Source organism: Opisthocomus hoazin, chromosome 20 (genome assembly GCF_030867145.1).
Source record: "Opisthocomus hoazin isolate bOpiHoa1 chromosome 20, bOpiHoa1.hap1, whole genome shotgun sequence".
Lineage (NCBI taxonomy): Eukaryota > Metazoa > Chordata > Aves > Opisthocomiformes > Opisthocomidae > Opisthocomus > Opisthocomus hoazin.
Window position 1 is genome coordinate 5079785 of NC_134433.1, and position 23442 is coordinate 5103226.

The following is a 23442-nucleotide window of genomic DNA, read 5'->3' on the forward strand; positions in this document are numbered from 1 at the left end:
GAAGGGAGCTTGCTACGCAGCAAGAAACCAGACCCCATTTCCAAATTCCAGCTCCTCACACTGGAAAAGCGACATCAATCACTCCTGCACCATGAACTGGCACAAGTCCTGCCAGCGCTACTTCTCAGGTTGGTTTATTTGCTCAGAACAAAAACAGTATCAAACATAATTTTTTAAAGAACAGCCTGTACAAACACCACCGAGCTTCATCCTGCTTCCATTTGCAGATTCCCTAAAAGCGGCCCAGAACCTGCAAGGATGTCAGGAAAGAGTTTTCCTCAAAAAGCGTGCTAGGCAAAAGAGAAGACACTCCTCCTCCTCTCCTACAGCAGGGCTCGGTTCTTCTGGAAGCAGCCTCAAAACGTGGCCAACAAAACCAACTTCAGGAAAATCAGGTTGTGTGTAAACACAGAACCTCCAGCGTACGCTCCCAAAACAAGACAGCGCTCCTGCCCCCTTCCCCAAAACACAGACGCGGTGCAGGGATCTCTGGGTGCCCAGAGACAGGTCTTCCTCCCGTCCAAGGACTGCTCTTCTGGTCAGCTGGCAAAGTCCTAGGAGAACAGAACACCACAGTCAGTGTTCCTGCAGGGACCACCTGCACATTTTATCCCATTTCAGCGTTAAAAGGTCAGTCGTTACAAGCACACGACTACAGGGGCCCCGAAAGAAACACCCAGAATTTTGTGGATCAGCACAAGTGGGATGGGCGCAGTGAAACCCCCGTAAAACTCCTTTAACACAGGACTTGGAAGAAACGGAGCATTAAGCGACAAGAACTCAAAACCAGCAAGTCTGCCTCAGAGCAGCCCTGAGCGTGCCTTCAGGCCACCTCCCTCCCTCCCTGCACCGGGTGAGCCATGCCACCCATCACCTCCGCTTTCCCAACCCTGCTCTGGGTAACCCAGTCCCTGGCTACTTACTCTTTGCCTCTGGGAGACCAGCCCTCTGTCTCCTGGAAGATCCACCACTCTCCTCCTGGGAGATCTCTACTGCTTCTCGCTGTATTTGCTTGCTGCCACCCTCCCCCTTGCCCACGCCTGTTTGTAGCCTGGCCCCACCACTGCCTCACTGGCAACGGGTCCCAAATACTCCCCGCGTTTTGCTCTCGGTCAGCTCCCCCCTGCCCCATCGCTCTCACTTGCAGCTGGGTCCTCACCAGTCTTGGAGTCCGGGCACACATGGAGAAGGCGACAGATTCGGCACCCAGCAAAGCCTTCTTCTGTCACCTGGAGCCCCCAGCCCAACCCTCCCCATCTCTGGAATCACGAGAGCTTCACGGGAAGGAAACCAGCATCGAGGTGGAGGGCGCGTTTCCTCTGGATATAAACCAGCCCTGTTTCTAAGCTGGGATCCCCCCCGCCCTGTATTTCCAAGGGGAACCTCTCGGGTCACTGGTCAGGACTCAGATCACCTGCCTCCCCCTCTGCATGGCTACGCCAACCTTGCTGCCAAAAGCCTGCCTGCTGCCAGCCACGGCTTCCCTCCGCCGGCGGACAGGACCAGCACCTCCTGCTGCCCGGCCCTCGCCAGCCGTTGGATCCGGTTTTCAAGTGCTGGTCTAACTCTGCAGGACCTGCGGTGGAGACGCGGTGCACGCAAGCGTGACGTGCAGCTCCCTCTTGTCCCCAGAGCCATGAAGCACCCGGGATAAAGCGCCCTCGGCACGCACGCTCACGCTGCTCTCCGGTGCGCCCGTTACACGTCTCGGCCTCCTGCTCCTCGCGACGCCGCTGCAGCTGGCACCCCTGAGGTACTGAACCCCGACACGGAGGGTACTGCCCTGTCTGTCAGAGCGCAGAGGGCACCGAAGCACCGCTGAGAAGTCAGCCTCGTCCTCTGCCATCCACGGGATGAACAGCAGAACGGAAAGAAAAAAAACCCGGAAAATCCTTGGAAACCTTTCCGCAAGATAACCCATTATCTGTCTCCTACAGAAGTTCTGCGGATCAAAGGAGGTACGTTCAAAAGATGCCTTATCTTCTCTCAGCTCAACAATACCGGGAGCCCAAAGCAATTTTTGATACTCTCTCAGCAGCCACAGCCACTACAGCTTGCTCAGTCAGCTCGGCGATCTCTCCAAATGTAAATCAAATTTCTAGTAGCAAAATGGGGAAGCCTGCTCCTTAGAGGATATCGGCTTACTGACTGCTAACCAGAAGGCAGGAAAAGAAGCACTAATTGGGAGGAAAACAGATGCTTTACAGTCTAAAGGATGAGAAGATGAAGCATCACATGATGCTCAGAATACACCCCTCATTCATTACGCATCCTCGAACGGCAGCTGCTTTGCTCTTGCACCACGGGATCACAGGATAATTAGGGTTGCAAGGAACATCAGTAGGTCTCTAGCCCAATCTCCTGCTCAGCACAGGGTTAGCCCTGAGGGCGACCAGATTACTCATCTTCCTCTGATGACCATGAGGAGGCCGGGTTTTATTCAGCCAGTAGGCTCAGAGCCACACGAAACCCGTGACTCCAGTGCCACCCTGCCAGGCAACCACGAGTCGCAAGCAGGACAATGTGCCCTTCTCAAGGGCTGTCCCCAGTCTGGAATAATAAAAGCACCAAACAGTCGAGCAAGTTTGAAGATTGCCAGAAACACACCAGCAGGCTTCCAGCAGAAACAAGGATTCACGGGAACAAGTCAGCCCAGAGCCACTGTCCTGGCTCACCCGGACTCACGAAATCCCACGTCAGTCTCATCTCAGAGGCTTCCCAAGCTGGGGGTTAACGAGGTTCATTGCAACCCAAGAGATTCACAGCCTTCTTCAGGCTGGCAGTGCTTTCTAGTACCTACCCCGACCAGGAGAAGGGGGAGAGGAACTTTCGAAAGTAGGAAAACTACTGGAGGACAACGCAGCCGATCTCTTCTCTTTGAAAATGAATCGGAGATAGAAATGCTTAAATTATTTCTCCAGTTCACAGCATAAAGTTCCAGCAATGAGGACAAAGAAAGAAAGATTTCTACAGTGGAAAAAAATTCATTATACTTGATGTGCTCCAGTGTTCTGCACATTATGAGACACCAGTATCTCTGCTCCTGTTAAAACGCAGCTGACTTCTCTCTACTTGTCGGTCTAATCTTCTCCCCACGTAGCACTTCCTTCTCTGTGTCCCTGACAGGCACACTTAAACAATCACCTCATGTTTCCACTGGCTGTTAGTTGTGGTTTGGGGTGTCTACCTGGGTATAAAACCTACAGCTACGGAGACTCCTTGTGCACCATAAAAATAAAGGATCAAACTGCGAGTCTTCCAGTTCCACGGCTGCTATTTGAAGTAATTAAGTCTTTACATGGAGCTAATTAGAAAAAAAATATTCAAACTGGAACCCTAAAGCCATTTCAAGGAGTGTTTGATCAGTTCATCCCTTTCATTCCCATCTAATGGCTACACAAGCAAGAGAGAAGCGGAGGGGAAGCAGGCGGCCCTGCAGACGCCGCGAGCTGGCCCGCGTTCAAAGCGCCCGCTGCTCCGGCGGGCAGGAGCGCGGCACAGCTCCACGCAGGCCTTCGCGCCCGCCTCTGCCTCCCTCCCTTCGCAGCGGGTTGGCAGCAGCTCAGCCACGCAAGCCAGCCAGGCGCAGGCTGGCTTTGAAGTTCAGGCAGAAGCCCGTTGGTACCGGCTATTTTAATTCACGCTTCAGAAAGACGAGGCAGTTGGTCGTCAATGTACAGTAAGCAACGTGCCAGGTCACTTATAACTACAGTCACTTTTACTCTGCATTAAAGCCATAATCAACAGTTAATGGTTAACTAAGGCTTTAGAATTTCAGTTGCTTTCTTGCACAAAGAACTGTTGACGCCTCTTCCCCAGCTCCCCCATCCCTAGCAGGGCTGCGGGGAAGTGTCACCAAGGCACCCACCGCAGCAGATCCAGTTTTCACCAAAGCACGGGGGAACGGGAGAGCATGAAGGATGCACTGGAAGCGCAGCTCCTGCCAATTAGCCCTCGTTAACCCCACGCTCTGAAGCGGCAGCGTCACCCTGAGATAACCCCCCACGAGAAGAGTGCTCCTCCAGAGCAGCAATCAAGCCATCAGCTTTGCGGAGAGCAGCCCAGAAGGGTGGCCTGGCCTCTGCGTCCCAGAGAAGCGCCTTTCGGGGGCTTTCCGAGAAATGCAGCCCCCCCGTGTCTGTTACGGGAGGCAGAATGGTTTCCTTTCAACACTTTGCTTCTAATCTTCATAGGATTCCCACTGACCACGGAGCAGAAAGGAAGGAAGGAAAGTTTTGACTTGGTAGTCAGAAGGATACGGTACATCTCACACCACAGCTCCACGTGAGCGTGCTCTGCGGAGAGGGACTGGGAGTGCTGGGGGATGACAGGGTGACCAGGAGCCAGCAGCGTGCCCTGGCTGCCAAGAAGGCCAGTGGGATCCTGGGGTGCATCACGAGGAGTGTGGGCAGCAGGGCGAGGGAGGTTCTCCTCCCCCTCTGCTTTGCCCTGGGGAGGCCCCATCTGCAGTGCTGGGTCCAGTGCTGGGCTCCCCAGTTCCAGAAAGATGAGGAGCTACTGGAGAGAGTCCAGTGGAGGGCTACGAGGATGGTGAGGGGACTGGAGCATCTCTCCTACGAGGAGAGGTTGAGGGAACCGGACTTGTTCAGCCTGGAGAAGAGAAGGCTGAGAGGGGACCTTAGAAATGCTGATCAATATCTGCAGGACGGGTGTCAGGAAGACGGGGCCAGACTCTTTCCAGTGGTGCCCAGCGACAGGACAAGGGGCAACGGGCACAAACTGGAGCAGAGGAAGCTCCGTCTGAACATGAGGAAGAACTTCTTCCCTCTGAGGGTGATGGAGCCCTGGCCCAGGCTGCCCAGGGAGGCTGTGGAGTCTCCTTCTCTGGAGATATTCCAGACCCGCCTGGACACGGTGCTGTGCAGCCTGCTGTGGGTGACCCTGCTTGGGCAGGGGGTTGGGCTGGGTGACCCTCAGAGGTCCCTTCCAGCCCCAACCATGCTGTGATTCTGTGAAAAGCAGATGTGCTCACATTTGGAGCCCAGATCTGCAAAGGAGCTAAAGCCTTCTCAAGCAGCACTTGCCCAAGAAGTGCTCTTCACTCAAATCCCGACCAGTCTGGAAGGAACTGCCACTCTGGAACAACAGCCTGGAAAAACCCAGAGCTACTGGGAGATGAACAAGCTCCTTCTGCAGTGCTCCAGGTGGACCCCACGCGCGGTCACCAACAGGCTGCAGCTCTCCGGGTGGCCAGAAGCGAGCCCAGCCCATCTACCCCGATACGAGGAGGAGACACGGCTACTTACAACCCCAGGCTATGATGGTTTTAGCTGGACAATTCAGAGGGAACGCACCGTGTCACCTCCCCGGGGAGCCTGCCTGAGCGTGCGACGTGCCTCCAGAAAACCAGCTAATTAGGGTACCGCTTAGCTGCTATCTGCAGCAACCATTCTGCAGTCGTCGTACCCTCGTTTCTCCCGCTAACGTGCTGCTCAGGGACACCCAGCTGTTGGTGCTCCAAGTGGGCTCGCTCTCCTGGCCAAGCCTGTCTTCAGAGGGCGACGGCACAGGCGCAGCGCAGAGGCTCCCGCGGCTGAGGCTCGAGCGGGCTCCGACTCCCCCATCGCAGGCGCGCCAGGCGTCCAAAGCCACAGATGAAGGTACGAGGAGCATCGCGCTCCTCCTCGTTTATAGAATCAAGCTGCACGTACTCCCACCGCCATCTGAAGAGCTGTGCTGACACACTTTTTTCCTCCAGATTATGTTTTTTCTTTTCGCAAGTCAATCTGTCACGGTCTCAGCTCCGCAAAGGATCCACAGCGAGATTCGAGCGCGGCATCTGCGCTAGACAGGCAGCTCAGCGGCAGGGTGAATTCTCCAGAGAGCTTTAACAAGTCTCGGCTCCAAAGGCCCTGAATGCTGATGACTCGCAGTACCGTCCTGAACCTGAGGTGATCACAGAATCACAGAATGTTGGGGGTTGGAAGGGACCTCTGTGGGTCACCCAGCCCAACCCCCTGCCCAAGCAGGGTCACCCACAGCAGGCTGCAGAGGACCTTGTCCAGGCGGGTCTTGAATATCTCCAGAGAAGGAGACTCCACAGCCTCCCTGGGCAGCCTGGGCCAGGGCTCCGTCACCCTCAGAGGCAAGAAGTTCTTCCTCATCTTCAGCTGGAGCTTCCTCTGCTTCAGTTTGTGCCCATTGCCCCTTGCCCTGTCACTGGGCACCACTGGAAAGAGTCTGGCCCCGTCCTCCTGACCCCCACCCTGCAGATATTTGTAGGCATTTATAAGGTCCCCTCGCAGCCTTCTCTTCTCCAGGCTGAACAAGCCCAGCTCCCTCAACCTCTCCTCGCAGGGGAGATGCTCCAGTCCCCTCACCATCCTTGTAGCCCTCCGCTGGACTCTCTCCAGTAGCTCCTCATCTTTCTTGAACTGGGAAGCAGGATCTGTCAGGTCTGCTCAAGTCTGCGATAGGACAAGGATACCTAAAGCAAAAAGGTAAAACAGCCAGCGGAGCTCTTTCCTGAGCATTTCTGAAAAAAGTCCCTTAAAACAGCACCCAGACAAAGCAACAAAACAACTTGTTCAGAGAGCAAGAGGTCTCACAAGAGAGACAATTATGGGAGGGTGAAAGAAGGGATGAACTCTTGAACACACACTTCTGCCTCAGAAAGCACTTCATCCCGCAAGCCTGGGCAGAAGCTGACCCTCCCAGCAGCTCCCAGTCCTCCCAGAGCTCAGATAACTCTCGTGTCAGTAACGCTCAGCATTCTGTCAGATCAACAGGTCCCTGACAAAGCTGGGTGGGCAGTGGGAGAGGCACGCGAAGGTCACGTCCGCCCTTACTGGAAACAACTGCAGGCCTGCAAGCCACCTCCCAGCAGTGCCAAGACGACGCTCCCTCCATCTTCCCCAGAAAGCCTTTCTGAAAACCACGCTCCCCAAATCCGAAGCCCTCGTTAGTGTGCCCTGCCTCTCGGTGCCGACCCCACACACACTGCCTGTTCGCAAAGCGCGGCGGCCGCTCCGTGCGGCGCGGCACTCCATGCCCCGACGCCGCGAGCTGCCCGGTGGGGCTGCTGACGGGAAGGACACCCCACTGCAGGGCTGCACGCGGTGAGCGGCGCTTGGCAGCATTTCCCCAAAGCACAGCGAACATTTCCGAGGGCACTCAGCACTTCTTCTGTTAACCTCAGCTGCCTCCGTATCGTCACGGCTACGGCGATGCCCAGGCAGAGCATTTTAAACTCTTCCGAGGTTTGCCAGTGTTTCACCGCTCGCTCTGCTGAAGCGGAAAGCCGGCGGGTCTCGCAAGACCCTGCCCAGCACCAGCACCCTCTCGCATTCCGGAGAGCACCTCACCTTGAAGCCCAGGTTATCAGGTCATTAAAAGATCACAGTTTCATTTGAGCAAAGTAGAGATTGTGGAATAAGCAAAAACCCAAAAGCCATAGGAGGCCCCCTGCAAAAACACCAGCCACCAGGGCATGGCTGACACCACCATCATCCAAAGTTGTTTTTTCTTCTTCCTACCTGTGTTGAAGTTACCTTCCGCTGCGCGCCAGCTCCGCTCTGCTCCGAGGGCCGCTAAGGGCTCTGACACCTGCTCCCAGCGGCGCTGCCAGGCTGAAGCGGCCAGACACAGGGACACCCACACTCGGTGACACGGGCCCCAGTGGGGGGGACATGTGGGCACACCGGCCAGGCCACAGCTGGCCCGCGTCCAAGCACAGCGATTTAGACCTTTGAGCGTGTCTGCTCAGGATGAGACGTCTCTAAAAATCAGGCAGTGAAAAACATCCTTCGCTCCGTGGTGTCAGGAGGACGGGGCCAGACTCTTTCCAGTGGTGCCCAGCGACAGGACAAGGGGCAACGGGCACAAACTGGAGCAGAGGAAGCTCCAGCTGAACCCGAGGAAGAACTTCTTCCCTGTGAGGGTGACGGAGCCCTGGCCCAGGCTGCCCAGGGAGGCTGTGGAGTCTCCTTCTCTGGAGATATTCCAGCCCCGCCTGGCCACGGTGCTGTGCAGCCTGCTCTGGGTGACCCTGCTTGGGCAGGGGGTTGGGCTGGGTGACCCACAGAGGGCCCTGCCAACCCCCAACATTCCGTGAGCGGCAATGTCCTCCAAGCCCAAGAGGATATAGATTCTTTGTGTCAGCAGCGTTACAGTTCTCCACACTCAACACTCCTTTGAGAACCTGGACGAGAAGAACAAGCATGCACCAGTAAAGTATGGAAAAGGACCCTTTGTTTTGCTGCATAAGGCATGGTCTTGTAAAATCCCCAGATTTAAGGCCAAGAGAAATAGATAGCATCAAGACATTTCTTCTGTGAGTTCAGAGAGAAAGCCTGGAGCATCCCAGACCAGCAGGACCGGTGGCCAGGCACGCCAGCTCTGCCCAGGTTGGCAAGAGCCCGGGGAGAGCTGCTTACCACCGCCTGCAGTGCCACAGGGGTCAGAAGGAAGACGGGGGCCTCCCGTCCCTCAGCCACCAGCACAGCTAAGCTGCAACCCGACCGTGGGCAGGCAGGTCACGGGCACCTGCTGTGATCGCTTTGGCCACTGCCTACCTGGGCGGAGCTTTATCCAATTTGCCTTTTTACCCATCAAGGTAATAAACCATTTTTACTTACACTTCACATAGCTTATCACAACTGAAACACAAGAGGTGGAGAAAGGAGACTTCTAAAATGATACTTCAGAGAAAACTTTAAAATAATCACGTCTCCTTGCTGCTGGAAGTGAAGGCCAGTAACGCCGAATGTTCTGCAGAACTAAAAAACCTTCTTCATAAAGAAATTCACATCCTACACATAGACCATTCTCTTTAAACTCTACTGCATGATAAACCAAGTATTATCATGGGAATGAAAAGAGCCCAGCATCTTTTTCACTCTCTACTGATTTGCAGCAGCAGCATATTTTATCCTCCTGCTGCTGGCAAAAGCTCGGAGAAGCGAAAGCCCACACCGGGGCACTCACCGGGGGCTCAGCCTGTCCCTTCCAGGGCAAGCGTGCTGGGTGGCCTCAGCCAGGAGCGAGAGCGGAGACGCAGCCGACCCGCGAGCCTCGTGCTCAAGCACACAAAGGGCAACCCCAGGCTTCAGACACTTGCTAGGTCCCTCCTCAGCCCCGCTGGCGAGGCTGGAGAACCAGCACCCCACCGATGCCTCGGAGGACGGGCGCGTCAGGGCGCGGAGACACCGCACGGGCTCCCTCCTCTCCGTTTCGCATCGCCTTTTCACTTCCAAGCCCAGGCCAGACCTCCTGCCCGGGGCAAAGCCAGCCCATGTGCCTTCAAACCAGGGATGCGAGTCCAGCACACGTGACCGGGCCGCACATGGGCCACAGCATCCCCACGCAGGGGGGCTGCAGCGGTTTCCCCCCTGAGCAGAGCCCACCGGCCCTCCAGAGAGGTGTTACAGGGACCACTGCAGGCATCAGCTGCAGAACTCCTCGGAAAAACCACAAGAAGCTGGAAGAGGAGCGAGCGAGGGAAAAACCCCAACCCAACAACATTATTCAAGCTTTTCTCCTTCCTCTGCTTAGCAAGGAGAATGCTTAATTAAGTCATCCTTCAAGCCTTCCCACTCGCTCCAGCGATGCTCAGCATAAAGCAGGTATTTAACAACTTCCTTCGCAGCGCAGGACATCTCGGTGGTACAATAATTTGCATATTCTAAAGGCGAACTCGCCAGTTCTCCGTCTTTCAGCTCGGCGCAGTGGGTAGGGACAGCATCAGCGGGAGGCACATTTCAGATCTGCTCAGTAATAAGGGAGAGCAGGAGGGGAAGGAGCAAGGCGCTGTTTACTCAGAGTCTGGAGCCTCCCCAAGGCAGGGGTTCCTACTGTTATGCACATACTTCCCAGTTTATTTGCAAGTCTCTTTCAGCTTATTAGGTCAGTTTAACTGGCAGCTGCTGCTGATTTTAAGCCCAATTATAGTCACTTCTACCTGGTGACACAGCCCCAGTTCTGCAGCCAATTCTCACCAATTAATGGCTTCAGAATTGCTAGACCCTGCTATTTGTAGCAATCTCAAGTTTGACCTCAGAGTCATAGCTTCCTGCCATAATTTCAGCATTGTCTGTTTTCGCTGGAACAATTCCCTGTGTGCTCTCAACTACTGAGACCACTTCTCCTGTGTACTGAGCCGAGGTACACATCAGAGGCAAGCTTTCAACTGTGGTCCACCTATAATAAAAAAAGGCTCAGAAACTCATCTTTCTGGGATGAAACCATCAGCAAGGACTCTCTCCTAGCATCCAGACATTTCTAGGGGAATTTGTCCCCACTCCTCATGATTAACTTCTCTTATCATGAAGGACCACAGCAATACAACAATAAGAAATTCCTTTTTTTTTTTTCCTGCCGAGTCTTTGAAACGAGAAAGAAGAAAAAGCTCCAACAAGCCAGCGGTCCTCAGCCCGTCCACCCTGTAGTTTAGTGGGCACCGAGGAGGACTTCCCGCTGTGCACGCCCCACGTAACCTGGCTGGCCACGTCTGCACTGCACGAGCTGTACAGAGGTAGGCAAACAACCCAAACCCAGCGTGGGCCAAGCACGAGACCCGAGCCACTGCGTCTGAAGGGAATGCAGCAGGATGGATTTTAGAAAGTGTCCCCGCTTCTATTTCTCCCTCCGAGTATTTCGGAATTCCTCCAGGAAGCGTCACAGATGGCCTCGCATTTCACCGAAGAGAGGATTTATTCTGACCTGAAACTCTGTTAGAAAGGAAGTAAATGTGTTCTGGCAGGATGCTGTTTGTGGCAGCTACAGGAACCGGTCTGTGCAGTGAGAGGGCACAGAAATGGATGGAGCACTGAAACAGCTCGACGGAGCCCTGGCCCAGGCTGCCCAGGGAGGCTGTGGAGTCTCCTTCTCTGGAGATATTCCAGCCCCGCCTGGCCGCGGTGCTGTGCCCCCTGCTCTGGGTGACCCTGCTTGGGCAGGGGGTTGGGCTGGGTGACCCACAGAGGGCCCTGCCAGCCCCTGCCAGGCTGGGATTCTGTGAAACACCAGGCAGAACGCAGACACTCCCGTGTGTCTGGGCTCGAGAGCCATCATGCAGAACAGCGCTGGATCATCCGGCACAGAGAAACGAAGCATTCCTCCCCGTAACAGAGCAACCGCTGCGGAACTCACCGGGGGGGACCGCAAACCCACCGGGGAAGGAGCTCTGCAGCAGGGGGGGGGATGCAGCAGCGTGCCAGGAGGGAGCAAATGCCACGACGTCAGCTCCCAGTCATTCAGCTGGTAAGCTGGTCAGGTCAACGCTTAACAAGCACCTGCCAGCTGCCATACAGGAAAGTTTTCCATGACCGCTGTGATTCCGCTGGATCATTAAACATGAGCTACAGGCAGCGTTCACAGGCCATCTACTCCCTAAATGCCCGAGACAGAAAGGATGAAGCAGGCCTGCCAGACCGAGTACAGCTTGTGTCCTAAACAGAACTTGTACAAAGTTGTCAGAAAACACCAAAGAATGTTCTGCCTCAAGTCTGACTAATTAGCAGTGCCTTTGATAGAGAGCAGAAGCTCCAGCTGGAACAGCTTTGCTCCTCTCTGAATACATAATGAAGTTCTTAAGTAAGATGCAGCAGCAAACCGACCTCCAGCCAGCACAAGGCTCTGCCCTGCAAGGACCTCCTCCAGCAAGGAATTCTTGCTATGAATTATCAGGAGATTCTTCTGTAGGTCTCAGTGATTTATGTTTGCCTGGAAGACTTCGCATTTTTTTTTTAATACTGTAACTAAAATAAACTTACAAGAAGGTTAGAAATCTTTTTGACTGACAGCTGTCTGTCAGCTGTGTGGGCAGGAGAGCTCCAGGAAAGCGCTGAACATTTGCGTCAGCAGGAGTCACTGAAGAAACTCTGCCCGACGAACAGCTGAGCCCCATCTTTACGTCTGCCTCAGGCAGAAGTTTCTCCTTTGCCCTTCCCCTTTGCAATTCCCAGCCTCCTCTAACTGAAGCCACGATTTTACTTCCACCACTAGCGACCTCCCATCCCACCAACCGTGGAAGCACGAGGCCACACAGCCTTACCAGCGAGCCGGCGTCACTGGACCTTCTCTGGCCCAGCAGACCGCCCTGCTCCTTCCGCGTGCCCACCACAAAGCTGACGCACAGACCACCACAAGCAGCCTCCCAGGTCGGGCACTGCCCCATGCCACCATCGGACGGGAGACCCAAGCCCCGCACGCTTCCCAACTGCAAGTGTGGCCAGTAGGACGAGGGAGGTTCTCCTTCCCCTCTACACTGCCCTGGTGAGGCCTCATCTGGAGTACTGTGTCCAGTTCTGGGCTCCCCAGTTCAAGAAAGATGAGGAGCTACTGGAGAGAGTCCAGCGGAGGGCTACGAGGATGGTGAGGGGACTGGAGCATCTCCCCTACGAGGAGAGGTTGAGGGAACTGGGCTTGTTCAGCCTGGAGAAGAGAAGGCTGCGAGGGGACCTTATAAATGCCTACAAATATCTGCAGGGTGGGGGTCAGGAGGATGGGGCCAAGCTCTTTTCAGTGGTGCCCAGTGACAGGACAAGGGGCAATGGGCACAAACTGGGGCACAGGAAGTTCCGTCTGAACATGAGGAAGAACTTCTTCCCTCTGAGGGTGACGGAGCCCTGGCCCAGGCTGCCCAGGGAGGTTGTGGAGTCTCCTTCTCTGGAGATATTCAAGACCCTCCTGGACAAGGTCCTGTGCAGCCTGCTCTGGGTGACCCTGCTTCGGCAGGGGGGTTGGACTAGATGACCCACAGAGGTCCCTTCCAACCCCTACTATTCTGTGATTCTGTGATTCTGTGCAAGTCTCAAATTCGGCAAGCGGAGAATCGGAGGCTCCATTCCAAGCCCAGAGCCAGAGACCTCCCGCGCACAGGATCACGTGCCAGGCTGAAATCCCCTCTCACGGCTCCTCGCTGCGGGACGGGACCTGCCAGCAGACGTGACCGGCCCCGTCCGGAACCCAGCGCAGGAGAATCTGAGCTCCCCGGCAGTTCAGCAGCGTGCCCAGCTCAGAAGGGGTGACGGCCCCAGCAGGGAGGCACGTCCAGCCAGCGGAGGGTCGTGCTGCTTTAGGAAGCAGCCGTTCAACCCAACCTCTTCCTCACACACCACCTGAGCTTCCTCACGAGCACAGACAAAAGAGTCAGCCTTAGAACACCAGACCTGCTGACGGGAAGGCTGCCAATACTCATTTTCTACAAGCAGAGGAGGTACAGCCTGTGCAGCCTGAGAGAGAACGGCAGCAAACACTGACGGCCCCGAGCCGGTGATGCTTCTTGACAGAAGGCTGCTGTCATTTTCCGCAACTCTTTCCCTAGGGTTTACCCTGAGGCAAGAGACCAGCAAAGATTTCCACTCCCCCTTACACCCTGCCGAAGGTTTTGACAAAAAAAAAAAAAAAAAAAGAATGATCAAAGAGCCTTTGTGCATTTATAAACCCGTCAATTTTGGTAGAAGATTTAAGACTTTAAAGAGTCCAAAACATCTATTTGAAATTTTCTATACAAACAGATTTTTTAATATTTAAAAAAACCCCAGAAATGAAATATTTAGATTTTTCTGAAGTGAGGCATTCCAACAGCTCCAGACAGGAGCGCTGGAGGGGAGGAGGAAATCCAATTCTGAACTTTGACAGGAACAATTTTTTTTTGTTTCTTTTAATTGGCAGAGAAACAAGACTACCACAGCCATTTCTCCCCCTGGCTCTGACAGGGAATAGCTGGGATGAGCAGCACAGGAAACACCACAACCAAACTTACTCCAGTGCCGCCGGTTTCAGGTTCCTGTCCCGCGCCAGCCTGCCTCGCAGGACAGATGCCCCAAGCTGACAGCGCAGCAGCGCTTCACCCCACCATCCCGCCCCTTCCCCCTCCCCTCCCCTCACATTTTGCCTCCAAAACCCTCTCACGCAGAAAAGCAGTGGGTTCCCCACCTGAAAACACAGTTCAGACATGACAGAGGTTTTGGGAGACCTCAGCCTTTCCTACGACCCTGTTACCTTTATTTCTGGTTAGTCGGCAGAAGAGTTGAGAGAGGCAAACATTCGGCAGCACATCTCTTTCTCCTTGTCCACGTAGTCCTTGTAGCAGCTGCGAATCAGAGCACAGCACGGCGTCATGGGCTGCTGACTGCCTGCCCGACCATCAGCACCACAACCGAAAAATACACATTATTTGTTCTACATAAATACATTAGCCCGATGTAAGGGTGCGCTGGTAGCAACGAGGCAGCTCCTCCAGGCCCTTCCGTCTGCCACGTCAGGGAAGGAGAACGGGAAACATTGTGCCTTATCCCCCGACCTTGGCTCTCTGCTCCGCTGGTGACTACCAGCTAAGTAGATCCTTTGACTTTCAGTAGCCAGACGCTTTCCACACGTTTTGCAAGCAAGTGACATTGCAGCGGAACCCCCACCTGATCCTGTGGTCTAGTTTGGTGTCTCCTCCTTTGTGGCACTCCTTGTGTAAGCTTCTTCAGTGCCTGGCACGAGACATCATCCAAGCGCCCTACCCAGGACATCTCGGACTGACACCGAATCCAGGCAGAGGATGGGTAGGAGACCGCAAGGACATGTGTATGAACTAAGCGGATGACAGGGCAGATCACAGAATCCCAGCACGGCAGAGGCTGGCAGGGCCCTCTGTGGGTCACCCAGCCCAGCCCCCTGCCCAAGCAGGGTCACCCAGAGCAGGGGGCACAGCACCACGGCCAGGCGGGGCTGGAATATCTCCAGAGAAGGAGACTCCACAGCCTCCCTGGGCAGCCTGGGCCAGGGCTCCGTCACCCTCAGAGGGAAGAAGTTCTTCCTCATCTTCAGCTGGAGCTTCCTCTGCTCCAGTTTGTGCCCGTTGCCCCTTGTCCTGTCGCTGGGCACCACTGGAAAGAGTCTGGCCCCGTCCTCCTGACACCCACCCTGCAGATATTTAGAGGCATTTCTAAGGTCCCCTCGCAGCCTTCTCTTCTCCAGGCTGAACAAGCCCAGCTCCCTCAGCCTCTCCTCGTAGGAGAGATGCTCCAGTCCCCTCCTCATCCTCGTAGCCCTCCGCTGGACTCTCTCCAGTAGCTCCTCACCTTTCTTGAACTGGGGAGCCCAGCACTGGACGCAGCACTGCAGATGGGGCCTCACCAGGGCAGAGCAGAGAGGAATAATGCTTCCTTCGGTCTCACTTCCCCGCCAGCGTCACATTAGCTTGGCAAAAGTTACCCAGACTGCCCCATTCTAATGGCTGCTTCTCCAAGCACAGCACCCTCCACACCCTGCGCTCTCACCTCCCCGGCACCGGGGTCTCACTGCTGCGGAATCCCTGAGCCAGAGGCTGACTCAGGCTGGGCACCGTCCCAGCGATCGATGGCTGCCCACATGCTCGGCTTTCCTGCATCTGCTACCATATAAGGTCAAAAGCCAAGGTTTCTGCTGCAACACACCAGAAACAGCCCAAGTGTGACATCAGCCAACGCGCTCTCAGCCCCTGCCATCAGCACCCCTGGGTCCAGAACCTCCAAGTGCTTCGTTCAGTGAAATCCCAGCACAGCAAGTCTCTTCTCTTAAGTCTCAGACAGGTGTTGCCACAACTGTCCACACCGAGTAGATCATGGACGCCCTCCAAGACTGTGGATGGCACGCTCCCACGCCTGCCACAGGAGGAGATCCAAGAACCCCTCGTCTGGAGGCGCAGATCCACGATGGACACTGGAACCACCCCATTTTGTTCTGGATTTGAGGCAACGCAAGCCTTCCAACAGAACTGCCAAATCCAGCAGCAGAATGTGCACCAACAAGACCCCCACAGCTGGTACCAGACACGCGTTCCACAAAACCCTCACCCTGGATTCCGCCTGTTGTTCCCCAGTGAAGCAAAGTTTGCCAAGAACCTGGCTCAGCTGTCAAACAGATGCTTTTTGAAGCTTTGTCTCACACAGCAAAAGGTAGCTGTTGATTAACACACAACGTTCCTTTCTGCAAGGTATAAAAGTACTCGGTAAGGAAAAGCCCCTAAGAACAAGATTTTGATTCATATTCTGTTTCTGAAGCATTTGCCAGATCACATTTAGAGTTTTCTCAGACAAGGCAGTTTGGAAACATCACAGGATCTAGACTGAGGTATGCCATCATTAACAACTCCCGATAACATTGTCTTCAGCTATTTTATACTAATTCTACTCTTTGTCACAGTAAAAAGCAAAAAAAGCACCAATTTTAACTGGCACTGAAGCAGAAACCCCGAGACAACAGTGGTTTAACACGTACTCAGCTCACTGACACACGTTAGCTGTCCCTGCTGCCTCCCGAGCCAGAGCCCACAAGGCTGCCCGCTGCCCCCCCGAGGGCAGAACGCCCGGCGGCTTCCTGGCAGCCCAACCTCAACATTATTAGCAAGATTTCTCTTTCACCTGCCAACGTATTTCGAACGAGTCTGAGGGAGCACACGAGGCTTCTGGAATCAGGACTCCTAGCACCGCAGCACGGCTCTCTGACACGGCCGCAGACCAAGCCTCCGAGCAGCCAGCCAGCCACCCCCTGCTGCGTCACCACCGCGCGCTCGCCTAGCGATCTGGGAGCTACGGACCCAGAGGCGGATCAGGACGAACAGAAGCAGTTTATTTCAGACTCCCAGACCAGCAGCCTTGAAGTTGTTCTGTTACTTGTGAAGTACAAAGAAGTTTGAAGACTAAAGGCGACGTGGATATACAGGACACTGATGTGCAAGGACAGCCCTCTGCCAAAACACGGCACTGGCTTCTCCAGCCGCACCAGCTACTCTAGAAAGAGATGTTATTGCTCCCTACCAACCTTCCTGCAAACGCCTAGCAGCGACACGCAGAAGAAGAAGGTTTGTGTTGAAGGGTGGCTTTGTGATCTCTGAAGCTGGGGCCTGCATCGCCTTCCGCAGCTGCGAACAGTGCCAGAAGGACAGCACACGCTCTTGGGAACCCGCTAGCGCTTTTGCCAGTTTCAAAGGGAAGAACCGAACGAGGGCAGAGACTAGCGTTAGTCATGTTTTGGTGGGGCTAGGGCATGACTAAAGCTGGCAGGGTTGTGCTGCACTCAGCCTGCAGATGAAGGGAAAGTTTGCCTTCAGGCTTGCTCACTTCTTACCTCCAGAACAGCAAGAAATTCACTTTTAACAAACATTAGTATTTTTAGCCTTGTACACTGAAGCATTTGCAGTGCAGAAGAACGGCTGGAATTAACCACCGCACCTTGAAGGGAACAAAAATCGTACTTCTTACTCCAGAACATTCTCAGCCTGAGCACTGCCTTGGTTCTGAGGCATTCCAGCAGCCCGGGTCTCCCTGCCATCGCCCTGACCCACCTGCTCACACGGAGCGAGACACAGGCACCCCCCCGGGAAACCGTGCGGAAAGAGGGGGTGCTCCCAGCTTCTCACCTACCACCTGTAACCGTCACGGCTGCCTCCACACTAAGAGAAACCTTCTGCCTTTTCCCAAGACACTTACTAACCTAACAGGTTTGTGGGTTTTTTTTCAAACGTTTTAAATATTTTTTGAGCGGGTGTTCCAGCCTGTCTAAGCACTCTCTCTTCCACAGGGCTGGAAAGAAGTGCTCTCACCTTGCCAGCTTTTTCAGCTCGTTGTTAATATCGTGGTTAAACGGCTGTACATGCTGAGCTCTCACCAGGAAATCCCGTGCTTTTTCGTATTCTGTCATGCGGAGACAAGCCTGCCATTGAAAGAAGACAGACACATCACAAGATAAATACAGACTCACTGCCATTCTCCAGGACTGAAACACGCGCAGCCACAAACATTCCCGAGACAGATCCAGGTAGCTGAGGAATCTCCCAGGAAAAGACCCGCGTGACAGATTTACAGAGAGCCAGACTTTCCAAAAGGTCAGATACAGACCAACCACCCCGACTGCCGCAGCGGCTCCGAGGCCTGGCCCAGAGTTCCGCGGTTCTCCTCGGTTCATTCGAGGCTCTCCCCACGGCCGGGGTATTCCTTGACGTGGCTGCCAGAGGAATTCATTTTTGCCCACCTGGCCACACCTGAACAGCGCTTTGGCGTTTCTTTGGTCGATCTCCAAGGCCTTCACCCCGTATGCCAAAGCTCGGGCGGGACGTTCCAGTTTCAGGTAAGTCAGCGAGAGATTCAGCAGCAGCAGCAACTTGGAAGCATCGATCTGACGCTGCTCCACCTCACTGGCAGGGCTGCGGCCGAGGATGGAGACCGCCTGAGCAGACAGGAAAAAAGAAAAGAACTAGTGCACAACACGTCTGTTACAGAACGCGAAAAATCCATCTCATCATCCAGCCACCTCCATGTTTCTGTTTACCTATATCAGTTAAAAATAATAATAATAATAACCAAAACTCTAAATATACTGGATGGCAATATCAGCATGACTAGCCAGCTCAGCCATAAGACCACAGGTTTAGGAACCCATCGAGGAACTTGAAAGCAGCAGAATAAAAATATTACACCCAGATTTTAAGGCCAAAGACAGAAGAGAAATCCTGCCAGCAGAAGGGCAACGTAAGTTATTTTTGTTACAAAGCGGTACCAATAAAAAGCAACCCTAAACAGAGGGAAGGGAAACCTCACAAAACGTTGCCACTTCTGAAACAAAGGCAGACGCGTTCCAGCTTGGGAACAACCGGCGGTTTGCCTGCCCAGAGAGGCTGTGGAGTCTCCTCCTTGGAGACGTCCAAAACCAGACTGGACGCAGCCCGGGGAAGCCTGCTGCTGGGGTGACCTTCCTTCAGGACGGGGCTGGAGTCGACAGCCCCCGAGGTGCCGACCAACCTCCGGCACGGCGCGGCTCCCAGCCGGAAGGCGGAAAGCAGAGAGCCCAGGACGCCAGCGGTGCCTCCGCTTCCAGAGGAGGACTCCAGCCCACTTCCCAAAGCCTTAACCAGCACGCTGGGGCAACACCAGGCCACACCACCTCACAACACCCCCCGCAGCAGCTGGCCCGAAAGGCTCCGGCTCACAGCCAGCCACGCAAACTCCTCCGGGCTCACACAGCCGCGGCGACGCGCTCGCCTACCTCGGCAAAAGCCCACAGGGAAAAGCCTGGAGGAAAAGGGTTCTGCCCATCTCTGCCAACCCTTCTCCTCCTTCATTTACCATTGCTGCTCACACAAAAGCAGGTGTTTAAGATCTGTTCTTAAATAACAAACTATGCCTGGAAAATATAATGAAGTGATTTGATCTCTAAATCGTACGCGTTACGGTGAGCTAGCACTTCATAATCACTGCTTTCACAGCTTTTCACAACGGAAAACACGTTTTTTTCCAGTGTCATACCCTTTTGTATCTGTCTTTGGCACCCTCGAAGTGCTGCTTACGGTACAGGTAGTTGCCAAACTCTCTCTCCGTGTTTGCCACTTTCACCACCTTTTGTAGAGGAAACATATCCTGCTGCTCCTGGAAAAAAAAATACCTGAATTTCAGCTCAAACAAAAGAAAACAAGCAGAGAGCTCAGACAGGAGAGCCCTGCACAGTCCCCTTCTATTCACAGAGCAGGAGCCTGGCCGCTGCCAAGGGCCCTGCAGCGGCCAGCCAGGCCACGGCCACGCAGCCTTCCCCTTCGCCAGGCTGGAACGTGCCGCTGTCCTCGTGCTGGGAGCTCCTGGTGAAGAGTGCCACCAGCCAGGTCAGGCAGCTCACCAGGACCAAAGCGACTCCACAGCAGGGGGAAAAAGCAGGAATTTGTTCTTAAATCCTGCCCAAGCCTCTCGCCCGATAGCACAGAGCAGACAGTTAACACAAATGCCACTGCTGGCACCAAGGGGAAGCAGACTGAAAGGCTCCGTCGCTCCAGTGGCTCAGCACCACGCGCGGTGGCTGCCTCGGGCCAGCTCCGGGACCAGCCCGACGCCCACACAACCCAGTAAAACAAAAAAGACCCCCAACAATAATAAAAAAGAGAAAAATCCAGCGACAGGTTTTCTCCTGGGTTCACAGAATAGTAGGGGTTGGAAGGGACCTCTGTGGGTCACCCAGCCCAACCCCCTGCCCAAGCAGGGTCACCCAGAGCAGGCTGCACAGGACCTTGTCCAGGCGGGTCTTGAATATCTCTAGAGAAGGAGACTCCACAACCTCCCTGGGCAGCCTGGGCCAGGGCTCCATCACCCTCAGAGGGAAGAAGTTCTTCCTCATGTTCAGACGGAACTTCCTGTGCCTCAGTTTGTGCCCATTGCCCCTTGTCCTGTCACTGGGCACCACTGAAAAGAGCTTGGCCCCATCCTCCTGACACCCACCCTGCAGATATTTGTAGGCATTTATAAGGTCCCCTCGCAGCCTTCTCTCCTCCAGGCTGAACAAGCCCAGTTCCCTCAACCTCTCCTCGCAGGAGAGATGCTCCAGTCCCCTCACCATCCTCGTAGCCCTGCGCTGGACTCTCTCCAGTAGCTCTTCATCTTTCTTGAACTGGGGAGCCCAGAACTGGACACAGTACTCCAGATGGGGCCTCCCCAGGGCAGTGTAGAGGGGAAGGTTGCCAAGCTCGAGCCAGCTCACAGAGAGGTCAGCTAGCCAGCAAGGTGGGCAGCTGGCAAGCAGGGGAGGGAGCTCCTGCAGCAAGCGTGGTTTGCTCGCAGGGCTACGTGCGGACAAGCGGCCTGCGCAGCAGCAGGAGGGAATGCAGAGGCCCCCCCCGTGCCAGTGCCGCTCACTGACCCACAACCACAGCCCAAAGCCCTCTCCATGGAACGGGGGAGCCACCACCACCACCGTAACTCACCAGGGAGGCAAGCGGACAGCGCAGGAGCACTTGGGAGAGCAGCCAAGGAGCAGAGACAACGTGGGGCGGGGGGGGGGGCTGGGGGGCACCGGGATGCTGCGGGCTGAACGGGATTTTTACAGACAGCTCGCCACTGTTCCTTCAGAGCGATTCCTGGAAGCGCGTGCCCTCTAGTGAAACCACGAGGTTTCTTGTAAAGCTAAAAATAAACGGCAGCCGTCCCAGTGACTCCAGCACAGGAGAGCAAACAAAGGCAGCAGCGGGCTCCACGCTCTGCGCGGCAGCGCAGACAGAGCGAAGGGCGCAGGGGCAGCGCGAAAGGGCACGGGTTTGTGTCAGAGCAGAGCTCGCAGCCCGGGGGCTGGAGAACTGCACCAGCAGTTAAGCTAAACATAGGGAATACACCGGCAACAGCAACGGGAAGGAAAGGCAACCCAGGTCTAGCTTCCAGATTTAGGTCTCAAGCGTTATTAAGGCAACTCACAGCAGTCAACTCGAAGAATGCGTCGGATTCATCCGAGTCTAAGAAGTCCAGCAACTCCACTTCGAACATGACCGTGGCGTTCGGGGGGATGAGAGGGGGACAGCCCTGCTGTCCGTAGGCATAGGCAGGTGTGAAGACAAATCTTGCCACCTCTCCCTTCTTCATCGTCAGCAGGCCAACTTCCAGGCCCCCCAGGGTAATGTCTGTCACAACAAGAATGGGAGGTCCTGAGAATCGCAACCCTGGAAACCCCCTCAGACACCAAACACCCAATTTCTCCTAAAGCCTGGAGGAAAAAACCCTTGGTAGCTCGTACCTCAGCAACCACAATGGTGAACTGCCCCAGGCAGCCTGCTGCGGGACCAAGCACGCAGCAGTGACGTCTCCTCTCGGGTGATTTAAAAACCCCAGGACAAGGCACTGCTTCCAGGCAGGTGGCACGCGCCCCCGCTGCCACGAACAGCCCGGGCGCTGCCGCCCACTCCCACAGTCTGAGCGGCCGAGGGGGATCGGTTCCAGAGTGACCATCACCTGTGTGAAGCAGGAGGCTCCTGGCCTCCACCAACAAGCTTCAAAGGTTTCAGATAACCTAAAGACACTAAACAGCGTTTAAACTGACCAGTCTTCATGGGTTGGTCTTTACAGCCCCAAGTCCCAGGACAAGCTTTTCAGCTCAAACCTACCTTTCCCAAGTTTCATCAGCCTGGGAAACTTGCTGTAGGAGTTTGTGCAGAAGGGCTCATCCCCGTGTTCCAGGTACCCAGAGTAGTTCACTGCGCAGCCCAACGCGAGGAGCGGGGAGAAGAGAAAAGCAAGAGTTTGATTTCACGACTGGTAACAGTACCATTGGTAGCACATCGGGAGCTGGTTTTGCAACACCACCCTTTTATCCTGCTTTTCCTTTTTCTTTCTGTTGTAGAACAGCAGAGGCAGCACAAACTACCTCGTGCTTTATACCAAAAACCTGGTCACATCCAAGTAGCTGGGTGGTGTTTTAACATCGTCACCAGATAGAGCAGCTGCTTCACAGCCTTGATCCCTATCTAACCAAGGGATGCGATTTTGTGGTTTTAAGAACTAGAAACCTCAGCTGTAGGAATTAAAATGCTCCAGTTACCTGCAGAAATACATAACAAAGCCTTTCCTAATCAAAGCTGGTGCCCTGGAAAGAGAAGCAAAGGGGAAAATGTACCCTCCGAGCCCTGCCACTCTCCTGCACCAGTAACTCCGGCTCTCACTCGGTTACAAAGCGCACTGCAGCAGCTGCCCTTGACACGGCACCAGGCCCTCGCACTCCAAGCACCCCTTTCAGCTTCAAACTTCTCCTCTGTACTGCGAACGCAGGCTGGACCTGGAAGCACTGCTTTTCTCAAGGTCAGGATGCCCTTTCCTTCAATCTGTGAGCCACCAGAAGTCAGAGTATCCCAAACTAAAATACCGATAAGGGAGAGCAGGCGGCCGCTGAAACAGGAAGACAACCCACCGTCTAACACGAGCCCCTTTACATTCTTGCTCTGATCCCACGCTCACATCCAGAGCGCTCAGCTGTGCCACCCCACGAGGCCGCAGCCCGAGAGGCTCGGGGTACCCATGGCCTCCCCTTGCCCCGGCACCCGCCGCGGGCCTTGCGCCGAGACGCGACGCCGCCGAGCACGAGGTGCCGGCTCCCACCTGCGCTCCCACAGCCCCAGGCCCGCTCAGCCCCGCCGGCGACGCACTGAAACTGGATTCGGCCATCGCCCCGCGCAGAGCGAGCTGTGCGGGGGCCGCCTGGCGGGAGCGGGGCCTGGTGCTGCCACCGCGCCCGACGTCCCCTCACTGGGCCCGCCCGGCGGCGCAGGCCCCGCGGGCGCTGCGGAGGCGGGCTGGGCCCCGCAGTACCTGCGACGGAGGCGGCGGGCGGCACGGCCTGCCCGGTGCCGGGGCGCAGCTCCTCCTTGCGCACGCCGCCATCGCCGCTCACGTCCCGCAGGCCCCGCGCCCGCCACCAGCACGCCGCCATGGCCGCCGCCCGTAGCACCGCCCCCTCGGCCCGCCCCTCGGCCTCTTCACCAACCGCCGCCCGCCGCGCTCTGCGCCTTCAGCCAATCACGCTCCGAGGAGCGACCTCGGCCCAAACACGGCGCTTCAGAGCCACGCGCCGGCGTCGCTGGGGGAGGACACGCCTCTGCGCAGCTCTCGGCCAATGGACGGCGTCACGGTGCGCCGCAGTGCACCCTGGGGGATGTAGTCCTGCGCCGCCTCCTCCTCCGCCCCGGCCCGCCCCGGCCGGTCCCGGTGCCCC

The 23442-nt window shown here is 55.5% G+C and overlaps 1 protein-coding gene across 1 annotated transcript; it reads right to left on the reverse strand.

Moving 5' to 3' along the window:
* Positions 1–486: 486 nt before the first annotated feature.
* Positions 487–23160, reverse strand: FKBP6 (FKBP prolyl isomerase family member 6 (inactive)). Its single transcript, XM_075440511.1, has 8 exons — positions 23040–23160; positions 21842–21931; positions 21159–21361; positions 19236–19355; positions 17965–18159; positions 17537–17646; positions 13966–14056; positions 487–554 (listed from the first exon to the last, which is right to left on the reverse strand). Exons 1-7 carry the CDS (start codon positions 23158–23160, stop codon positions 13978–13980), a joined length of 918 nt encoding a protein of 305 aa, XP_075296626.1. The 3' UTR covers positions 487–554; positions 13966–13977.
* Between the last annotated feature and the right edge of the window lie 282 nt (positions 23161–23442).

Coding starts and splice junctions, on each gene's coding strand:
- FKBP6 (XM_075440511.1), bottom strand. CDS start 23,160: ATGGCGGCGTGCTGGTGGCGGGCGCGGGGCCTGCGGGACGTGAGCGGC. Junction 21,362..21,841: donor GCTGATGAAACTTGGGAAAG/GTAGGTTTGAGC, acceptor TTGTTGTGACAG/ACATTACCCTGGGGGGCCTG. Junction 18,160..19,235: donor CCAAAGACAGATACAAAAGG/GTATGACACTGG, acceptor CTGTCTGCTCAG/GCGGTCTCCATCCTCGGCCG.